Below are 11,794 nucleotides of genomic sequence, written 5' to 3' on the forward strand. Positions count from 1 at the left end.
CAGTCGAGATGGCTCACTATAATCAAGATGGCCTACTGTAGCAATCAACATGGCCCATTATAGCTACAGATGGCCCACTATAGTTGAGACAGCCCATTGTAACCATCAATGTGGCCTATTGTTGCATAGATGATCCACTATTGCCCCACAATCCACTATAATTGAGATGATCCACTGTAGCTGTTAACATGGCCTACTGTAGTCACTGATGGTCCACTATAGGTACCAACCCATTGTAGTCGAGATGGTCCACTGTAGTCATTGACATGGCTCACTGTAGCCATATGACCTACTGCAGTTGAGATGGCTCAATATAGCTGTCAATATGGCTCATTGTAGTCAGGGTTGATCTATTGTAGCCACATGGCCCATTGTAGCCCAGACGGTCCATTATAGCATCAACATTGCCCACTATAATCACGGATGGTCCATTGCAGCCATATAGGCTACACAACCATATGACCCACTGAAGCCAATAAGAAGTAGCCCTTTGGAGATCTTACATTGCCAATAAAAGTCAGCAATAACTACGAGAGAGGAGTTGACTCATCCTAAAAGAATAAAGAGAAGCATTGGATGACACACCAAAAAGAGTCTCAGTGAAAAAAATATTTCATTCAAAAGATTAATACATATTCTAGAGGAACTCATTACAATCGAGTGGAGCTCGTTAGAACAAAGAAAGAAGAAGAGATCAAGAGGGCCTGACCGACGCCCTCGGAGCAAGAGCCATGCTTTAATATGAAGCGATATTTGATGAAGAGCGTAGGACTCTCCATTTGGCGACACTCACCAACCGCCTTAAAAGAACGTCAGTGATAGCATGTGCACTTCCCTTTCAGAATCTTACTCACTTTCACGATGCATCTCTAAGGAATGCCAGAAAATAGATTTATGCGAGCGAAGAAACCAGCCCTCTAGAAAGGTCGAAGACCTGATGATGCAAGACAAGGCATCAAAAAGTCCAAATGGTCACCTCCATAATCCCTTAACTAGGGCAGCGAGATTTTTCAATATTTTTCATACCAAGATGGGACACCCATTGAAGCATTCCCCCAAAGCATCTAGCATCTGATTGAAGGGAGGGGAAGGTCTCCCAAGCTAGAGAAAAATATCAGCGACACTCCAGCATTGGATAAGGCAACTCCACCACAATATTGAGGAAGATAACCAAGGTAATACCGTCCCCAGCCAACAGAGCTCCTATTTATAGATGGGGTAGGTCCAGGTGAATTCGAATACCCCACTAGCTTTGCAACAAATATCGCCACCATAAAGACCTTAGAAGTTATACTTTTTGAAAAGTAGATACCAGCATTAAATGCGAGCCCCACCAGATCTCCAACTGTATAGCTCCCCACCATGCAATATCAAGTTAGATCATCTTCTTTAGTCCGCAAAAGCGATGCAGCACTAATCAACATCCAACATATACAGACCCATGACTTTCAAAAGTTACTCATCACATACAGATGAAGCGAAAGCTTTAGACAATGTCAAGCGAGACTTTAGCTCGAGTGTGGAGCTAGTTTAGTTGATCCATCCGAGCCATTTAAGCCCTTGATTAAGGCAAAAAGCTGACCACACCAATATCACAGATAAGCGAAAACTTCAAATGGAAGGTAAACATGTTAAAATATATTTTCATTAATCAAAAATTTTGTTACAGAACTTCATCGAGGTAAAGGCACCAAAGGCAAATACAAAAAGATGAAGACCTAGTCTTCGTCTGAAGAAAATTCTCCCGACCTCCTTATCATTGTTGCTAGGGCGAAGGCACCTTAGGTCTAGCTTCGAGACCATCTTCTTCATGCATTCCTTGCAGTCCTTGAAACCTTAGATGAATCCTATCAAAGATGCCTCGACGAGCTCATCTTTAAAGTCTATCGAGGCTTTATACTCCTCAATGCACTGAAGTCTGGCCTTGGTGGAAACCTCCATTGTAGCCTCGATGAAACCTCAGTTGCTCCCGGGCAGATGAGGGTCCACTCCAAGCCTCGTTGATCCTTCAAAGAGAGGTGGGGCCTAGCCCGATGAAGGAGGAGCCTGGAGTGACCCCAATGCAGCAACATGCAGCCTCCTAGCCGCGACGGACCTAGTCCCTGCAGAGGATTGCCATGAGTCAGAGATTAAGAGTTCTGGCCAGGTGCTCGTTGTCCTCTTGGATGAGGACTCTCCGTAGGAAGAGCTCAGTTCTTCTTGACAACCAACTTAATGGCTGGCGGTGATGGCTTCATGACTACCAAATAAAGAAAAGAGAATCTTTCTTTAATGACTACAGCGATAAAAGAGCAACTGATAGTCAGATGCAAGAAACTCTAACAGGGGTTATCCATTTATATAGGTCTCGATAGTGCGGATCCGATCATCGAATTGCCAAATTGTGGCCAGCCCTGAAGTGGTAGACTACACGACCCTTCATCATACCCTTATCTAATCGAACCACATGGGACAACTTGAGAAGCATGCTTCAGAACTTATACCCAGTTGCCACGTGGCAGGTCCTAGATGAGTCCAGGAGCAGTCTCCAGATCTCTTCTCTCTCAAGAATGCCATTTCACAACTCCTCGAGCTCTATCCCTAATAAAGACAATGGGAGTTGCGAAAGGATGCCTCATTAATCTCTAGAAATTTTATCAAAAAGCAGTAATGAAGACACAGCAACAGCTTCGGGATGGAATTGGGTTGGCGGTCCTGCTACCAAGATAGTTACTCCCTCGCTCAAAGTCTAAAAGCCACTTTGAATGCGGAAGTAGGGGGCATGAGTTGTGGAAAAGATATGCCGACCAAGATCAGTTCTCCATAAGAGCACGCCCAAAATGATGTGGTGAGGTCACACTAGTTGTGGACCCATACACCATCCATTCAGCTCACTACACAGGCTGAGTCTGTACTTGACACCTATGACTAACAATCTCAAGATGAAAAAATAGACGAGATTTCTTCCATAACGATGGCTAGAATGTGGCCCAACGGCCTATAGAGCTCGATCTGATAAACACAAACTCTGGCTAGTAGCCTACGGGCTCAATCTTTAGATAAAAAGAGATACGAAGGAGACCCCCAAAGTAAGTAGGGTAAGTAAGAATGCCCAAAAACACTCAGGAGCTCTATCTCCACTCTTGCTATCTTTTTTCTCCATTGTTCTCAAAGCTCCGGCTAATTTAGATATCCGAGAGTTCTCCGTCGGAATACCTCTGGTGAGTGTGGATTTTCTTTGTAGGTACTCTCCAATGTCATCGATCTTGACTGACATCTAACTCTAACCACATCAACACCTTCCCGAAGCCTTGCGTCGACAGTAGTCATATAGCTTACTTTGTTTCTCTCACTCTTTAGAGTTTCCTTCTATGTCCTGATGCCTTTTCTCTTCATCATAAATTTGGTGGACTCCCGTTTCTCCTTTTCATTCTATATATATATATATATAAATCCTTCATGAATGGCCAAAAGTCGGGGCCACAAACTATTGCATAAATCATAAGTTGTCATCTAGTTATTTAAAATTGCAAAAATATTGGTTATTAGCAAAGTGAGATATTGCTCATCTCTATGAAAAGTTTTGGTGTGGCCTATAGAAATCTAATCAAAACTTCCACAAATCTAAGTGAATTTCTAGAAAAAACCCTTGCACTAAAATATTCATTATTTTGTCCTAGTCATGATAGACATCAAGTGCCCCTTTACTTTGCCTTCAATGGCAAAATATAGCAAATAACTTCTGCATTGATAAGAAAAGAAATAATGCCATTTTTCTACTTACCTTGTTTACAGCTGCGTAGCAAACATACTGAGTATTTTCATCTTCATAATGAATATGTTGCAAGAGAGTGTTGAGAGCCTTTTCTCTCAACTTCTTACCAGGCCAACTCATGAATATTGGTTCAACAACCTTGTGAAGAAACGAGCAAACGATATTTTGCACCAATGGAGTACGGTTGTATGAATCTTCCTGCATTGAAATAGTAAAGAAAGCTTTATATCTCCATAATAGTTTAGTTTATATTTAATGATATACCAACCAAAAATTAATGTGTCATATTAGAATTCTGTTATAATGCATACAATTATAGAGGATATCTTTTTGTTGCATGAATCTAAATTATTCATTTATTATGGCTTATTTATTCAAACTATAGAAATATGAACATCTTGGAATACTTATCTTCTCATATTATGATTAATATAAGGGCAGTCGAAAAGAAGTTGATCACGCAAAAGGGCTGATTTACTATTCAAGAAACTGCAAGGCGTTGGTTTTGGAGTCAAAACATCAAGGGTTTTTTCTAAAATTTCCTTTCCATAATTATGAGATTTTCAGATAACACAAAATTATACATTTGCAATACACAACCTAGCCTACTCAATCTTTCACAACTAAATTAATTTCAGACTCAAAAGGGACTTACCAAGTTTGGACTAGCCAACCACCGCATGCTTGTCTAGTCTATTGAACTCAAATGGTAATGATTATGATGTAGCCTGATGTCCTATAACTAATTGGTTTGCCAACTAGTTGAATTGAAGTTAATATAATATAATGAAGATGATCATTATGAATGGCTATGCAGCATATTCTAAACCCAGCAAAACAATTTCATCTTTTCTTGTCGAAAGGCAACTTTTATGGAGTTATTTGAAATATTCTTTTTTTTTGTAGAAATATATCTTTAGCTGTAACTTTTTATACTAATAGTGTTCAATTAAAAAACATGATTAATATTTCAATTCGTTGGTTTCACCTATACACATGAGTTAAATATCTATATAATTTGAAAACTATTAGTAAAAAAAAATTATGTCGCAGCCATTAATATGGAAATGTTAGTTAAGTTATTTATTGAAATGTTAATTTTATCAATGACAAGTTTGGAGGAATCCACGCATAACCAAATTTCCAAAAAAATGAAAGCATAAGGATGGGAAGCTATATACTAACTTTAGCATATTGATTACGAGCTTGATTCCAATCTATAAGATCATAGGGAGTAGTGTAAAGCTCCTTCCTCAATGATAAAATTGTTGGTGTAATTGGACCCACAAATCGCTTTCCATATATATATGACATGGCCATATATGCTGTTCGACAAGCAGACCACATTCGTCCTGTAATATATGAGAAACAATTTTGGCAACTATAGATTAAATAAATAAATAGTGTAAGTAAACTAAGTTGCATTTGCCAATTTAACTTGTCAAATTCTGCATAAATCTTAGTTTCAAGGTGAATGCTACAATCCATGTATTGACCCATATATCACTATCATACAATTTGTATTTGTTGGAAACAAATCTAAAAGGAATATCTTTTAGTATGGTTCTTATGTCCTTGCATTTTCTTAAACAATAGTACAACTATTAGGAAGGTGCATTGATATTCTAAGATGATTAATGTGCAAGTTTCTTTATATGTTAATTGATCATACTACTTAAGAAGAGAACACCTGTACCACAATAATAATATAATAATTACAACTCTCTGCACGGGCAAAGAAAAGCAGAAATAATAAAGAAAAAGAAAAGATAATGTAGATGTTTAATCAGATGTGTTTATAATTTTCTTCAAGAAGAAAAAAAAATTATTGATAAAAAAAATAAACACATAAGTAAGGAGTATAAAATATGTTCACAAATTTGCATGTCTTTTCAAGTGATAAAACTCCATCAGAAAGTAAAATAGTAATGGATAGAACGTGCTTATACTTCTCAACACAATGGTCAAGTCACTTGTAAAATCTAAAGGAATGATAGAAGATAAAAGATTTAAAATATGAACTCCAAAGGAACTGAAAATAAAAAAAATACATAATCAATAGAAAAGAGCCTCTCCTCAAGGGGCCCTTTCAAACTCACTATCCTAGTAAAAAAGCAGCCATTTCAAAGCAATGCATGGAGGTTAGACATAATAAACCTTCAAATGCAATCCATATTCATTGCCTTCTCTTGAGTAAACGTATGCACATATATACACTCTTTTGCATCATACATCTAAGTGGCACCTAATGACTTTATTATGATATTTTAATCTATCTATATTTTCAAGTTGTTCGATACCATTAATGTGATTTTTGACAATATAGTGTGACTCTACTACACTGGTTGACCAATATAGATGTGTTTGTTGAAGAAGAAAAAATGGATAGGGATAAGATAAAGGCTAAAATCTCAAATTAGAATGAAGATAATATTTGGCCATATTTGTAAATGAGCAAAAGGATAGAAAAAAATAAACATAGAAGATGTACACCAATAATGAATGAATTTTTTACGAGTTGCACCCTTTTCCAAATATCAACACACTTACATGAGTCATACCTTCAAATTTTATTATTTCCCAAGAAAGATATCATTTATTACCATTTAGACTACCATTGTCATAAAACCAATGACTAAAGAGAAATATTATCGTCAAGACATGAGGTTATCTTTTACAAAAAAATGATAAGGAAATTTGACATCAAGAGTGAAGAAGAATTAAGAATTAAAGATTAATTATCAAAACAACAAGCTCTTTCCCTTGAAATTTCATTTTTACATTATTGATATTATTTCACATTATGAATTACAACTAACCACATTTGAATAGGGACAATCTTTTTATTCTCCTTAGACATTGGGGGGTTAGTCTTAAATTGTTGGGAAATACGTCCTAAAGCTAATTATCTATTTGTAGACAATTGTGCATATTATAATTGTATATGAATTATAAATTAATAAAAATTATTTGATATATTCATCATAAATTTTGCATCTTCCTTATTGAACTTCTATGTTATGATGAAGTCCTTAGTACTATTTTCAATCAATAAAGGAGAATTTATTATATAGTTTTTAAATCTTATTCCAATCAAATGATACATTATTAATAGGATGATAACGTTTATCAAGTATAGATCATTGTATACCATATGAGTTGCTTGTCTTCGTAATCAAGGAGTATGGAGACACTGGTATGGCATGCTGGTAAAATGGAGGAGTATATTTTACTGAGCGTGACCATTCTATGGAGCGCTCTGCTATCAAGAGTCACTTGCAAAGGATATGAATATAAGTAGCCCTCCGACCTGAGATCATCTTGATAACTTGCAAGCAACTCATTATGCTTTGATGTCGGACCACCTATATTTCTAATATAGTGATAGAAGATTTTTTGATACAGTCAAATACTTGTGAAGTCTGTATACGAATCAAGATGGAATTGACCGCTCCAAGTTGTTGAAGATAATACTTCGATGTATTTTAATTTATAAAATCTTGATCAGAGTAATCTTTGTGAGGAATCACAGAATTTATAAGATTGAAACACAATTCAGATGTACTTATTAAGAGTTGACAGTTTAACTCTGAAGTTATCTTGGACATTGAGGGTCAAAAGGATAAATTATACAATAACTATATATCAAAAATTCTTGAATACTGTTTTGCAGCTTTTCGGCCTATTCGAATGTCGAATATTATTGCTAGATGGTCACTTTGATTAGTGTAGAAATTAATTTCTGTACTATCGATTTAGATTCGAACCTATGGAGTCACACACAATAGAAGTTTCTATCTGATCAGGTGGCTGATGAATGATTCAGAATCATTTAAGGATATAATCGTCAATATGATTGATGATTAACCTTATACAAAGATTACGATAGAATAATTTACTAACAGTTAGTGAACTATAAAAAGATTAATTAATAATTAGATTACTGATTGGCTCAATTTAATTGAATAATAAGTTTAGGATCAAGTTTAATTAAATTAGATTCAATTAAATTTGATCTGATTAGATTATAAGATGATCTGATCACTGAGGAAGATCGATTTCTGATTTGATCAGGACTTAGACTCAATTAATTTTTGATTGGATTAAAATTTAATCGAGTTGATTTGATACCTAATTAGATTAGGTTCAATTATCTATTTAGGTCCAACCAAATCAAATTTGGTTGGGGATTGAATTGGACCAAATGGATTAAATCTGAATTTAAACCCTCCCTTGCGCCACCTCTAAACTCCATGCCATGTTTCTTATCACACAAATCTGATTTGTACATGAGAAATCTCCATGCCTTAACCTTTATTGTCGCCTCCCATGGATAAGGATTAATTGATTTAAGTTTAAATTCAAAAAGAGTTTGAATTTGAGCTCAAACCAACCCTGAGCTAATCCTTCTCTTATCCTATCCACAACTTAACACCAACCTTAAGAAGGCCTTCATTTTATGCGACAAAATGGATGAGAAATCGATAAAAAATTATTTGAGAGTCACCGTGAGAAGGTGTGTGGATGCGAGGCTCTTTTGGGCATGAGGATTTAGATCTTAGGCGTGGGCTTCTTTCATTCTTGGTGTTAGGATTTTAGGTGAGAAAAAAAATCAAGAGAGAAAATGTTCTCCCTTATCTTCTTCCACCAACCTTTCTTCCTTTATAGATCAGCCATCAAGAGAGTCTCTGCACGAGCTAGCACTTTCGAAAGATCGATTAGATCAAAAACTTCATGCAGATACTTGTAGAGACCAGACGATCTGTGCGGTTGCTATGCGACTAGAAGAATTATAAATCTACAAAAATCAATTGCGGTGATCTTCGACCCACGCTCAGGTGATGATATTAGATCTCAGACTTCTTGTGGATATGATCTACACCTTTGATATGATCTATTGTGTGTTGATGTGATCAATGCTTATTTGATATCAGATTATGCATATTGTTTATATCATATGATCCTTAGAAGGTAGTTTATTAGATTTGATCTAATGCATGCATAATAGATTAAATTGTTCAATCTAGTTTGTTTTCATTAAAAATTTTAAAAATACATGCATGAAACTACTTGTGTTTCTTCATAAATATCTCGGAAGATAACATTCTTCCAAATTTATATGTGATTTGAAATTAGATTTCAAGTTTTGATGTTAAGTTGTATCTCATCTTTTTAATCATGCAGTATAAGGAGTTGCGATTAGAATTTGTTCAAAGGAGGGGGTTGGGGACCAAACATGGAAAGACAGCTTGGTTAAGTCTATATGCTTGGTAAAACAACTTGAGAGGTATTTCATTATATTTGAAAGAGTGAGCTAATCTAACTTGAGAGGTATTGCATGAATGTATATTTTTTGAAGAAAAATAAATATAAAATTTGGGATTACATTACAAGTAACTTTTAAAGAGAAATATAGAATTTCAAAAAAAAAAATATAATTATTTGATTATTTGACTTTTAATAATAATGTAGAAGTCAGCTGTGCATTTAAGGGAGTTGTTAGGGTACTTTCAAATGAAAGAATGATAGATGGGACTAAAATGGAATATTCCTCAAATTCAATATTGTTTTGCTTGTATTTATGTATACTTTTATAGGAATATGCTATGATGGTTCTTTTGAGGATTTCCTAGGTGTCTTAAGGCATGTCTATCACCAAGGTAGTGACCAAACCTCCATGTGACCCACTTCCTACAACAAAATTATTTTATAGTGACTCATAACAACAATATATCTTGCACTCATCAAGAGCCTATCTCAAAATCAAGGTAGTGACAGAGATGGCATAAAGAAACTATATCAAAATGGCAAGGTAACCAAAAGAATGATGCAAAAACAAAGTGAGGGCACCCTCTTTCTTCCAAAATTATAAAGTTCCCATTGTCCTCTTTGCCTACAAGAAAAGATTATGTTCTAGCAAAAGTCCTTGTCAAGTCTAGAAGGTAAGATTGTATGGTTATTTTTGGATAAAATCCAGTAATCATAATAAGGTAATCAAATAATTTTTGTGTAGCTATGAAAAGGAAAAATATTAGAGATATTTCAATATGCCTTCGCCAAAAGGGCCACCTATGCTCCATTAATCAAGATCATGAATAGTAATAATATGGTTCAAAATCTGCAAGACTAATATATAAAAGAAAATATTTCAATGCCCCTTACCATTCCAGTCTATGGTGTAACAAAAAGAAAATTAATCAAGAAAATTCATGCTTTGGAAAAGATTGCATAAATGAGACAATAATGGCTATATTTTAAATCCAAAAGAGGCAACTTAAAAACTATTTGACACTTTAAAACCAATTAGCACAATATGGTAATAAAAAAATTCACATGGAAAAGTTCATTGTCGTGACCATAACCATTAGCATCCAGCCTTCTTGCAACCATTTGGATCCATCTTTCATGAAGAGTTCTTATTTAGGGATCCCTCTAGTTTTATCTCAAGCTTGCTTTTCTCACATTCTCCAATAGATACTTACTTGGAATGATGACCTAAATGATGGATCTCCATATTCCAATACGATCATATACTTGAAGTAATAAGTTCTTGTCAATAATTTGGTATAGATTACATATTAATTACATATATAGTTTCTTCTTTCGCAAAGAATCTAAACTTAAGTACCTAAATTAGAGCAACCCAAAAATTCTTCTCAAAGATCTACTCCTTATTAGTCAAATAAGTTGCAAACTCTAGTAAACTAGTGGCCTTAATGCCAATTAGACTCATCTCGGTTGGTTGGTGCAGCTGTCCTCTTTATAGAGGTCCTAATTAGTTTGAGTTAAGACTTTTATTCATTCTTTATCAAGAGAATGAACGTGGAATCTTTTCATGAAAGTGATGCAAAAAATGGCGAAAAACTTCCATACCCCTTACGGCTACAACTTAGCACGTCCCTCTTCCTTAACTTATGTAGAAATCTTTCATATATTCCCATTCCCCTTGTTTTAAGTTGAAAACTAATCTTTTTTTGCTCTAGGTGAAAATAGACTAAAATAGAAGATTATTTAGACGAACAAACTTTGGCGACTTCCTAAGGTTCATTACCCTAAGAATCAGTCTATATCCAAATATACTAACATTTATTGTCCACTTATTCCTTCTTGAATACTCTATGGAGACTTCACACAAATTCTACAAGAAGACTATCACAAATTCTCCCCGACTGAAGTTACTTGGGTGTAGAAAATCGTACAAGATATGCCTTCCTAATGAATTATAACAAGACCTCTGATGACCAAAGATCTATCCATGATTTAATAAATTGTGATAGGATGTTCCATCTCAAGCTTTGACCCTATTGACGAGGAGGTCATCTAACACATGCCCAATAACCCATTTATAGCATTGGCTTATTGGGCCATGTAAGGAATAAAGTTTATTATTGGAGTGGTTTGTTGGGTTGCTTGAGTTCGTCCGACTTTACCAGAATATTGTTTGTTATAGGCTTTATTTTGGAGAGGCATCTTATAAGTGTTTACGAGGTGTTTTATATATATAACATATCTTTTCCATAGCAGTCAAGGTTGGTTTGATTTTATTATTATTATTATTATTTAGTTCTTTCTAGCCCGTTGATGTTGACCTATAAAAATAAAAAAAAAAAAAAAAGAAAAAAGAAAAAACAAATGCAGGCTAAAAGGCTAAGCATGTTAAGCTTGACCTATCATGAGAGCTTGTGAGTATAGAGGCCACATAGCAAATTCAAAAGCTGATATAGTGGGTTTTAAACTAATGAATGAATCATGCCTTTTGCCTGCAGAAAGTTCAAAGTATAAACATTTGGTAGAATGTATGACTATATATTTTAGCTCTCCTATAGCTTCCTCCACTGTGCTTCTCATACACAAGTTTGGAGATAGAAATCAGGGTTGACGTTCTAGGTAATGCTCAAGAAACTAAATTGAATACAAGGACCATTGTTTAGGAGTTGCATCCTACCACTGAGGTTGAGATTTTGAAGACAAATGACCCGATAGATTTACTTTATGCATTTTATTTTTTTATTCTTGGGTCTTCGGAACGAAAGAAGAGAA

The 11,794-nt window shown here is 35.1% G+C and overlaps 1 protein-coding gene across 1 annotated transcript in view; it reads right to left on the reverse strand.

The window, feature by feature from the left end:
- The window catches only part of LOC105053370 (cycloartenol Synthase), a 96,578-nt gene that overhangs the window by 44,402 nt on the left and 40,382 nt on the right, over window positions 1-11,794 (reverse strand). Inside the window, 2 exon segments of the mRNA XM_073244978.1 lie at window positions 3,764-3,952; window positions 4,940-5,106. Coding sequence (XP_073101079.1) covers window positions 3,764-3,952; window positions 4,940-5,106 — 356 coding nt within the window.

Source organism: Elaeis guineensis, chromosome 10 (genome assembly GCF_000442705.2).
Source record: "Elaeis guineensis isolate ETL-2024a chromosome 10, EG11, whole genome shotgun sequence".
Lineage (NCBI taxonomy): Eukaryota > Viridiplantae > Streptophyta > Magnoliopsida > Arecales > Arecaceae > Elaeis > Elaeis guineensis.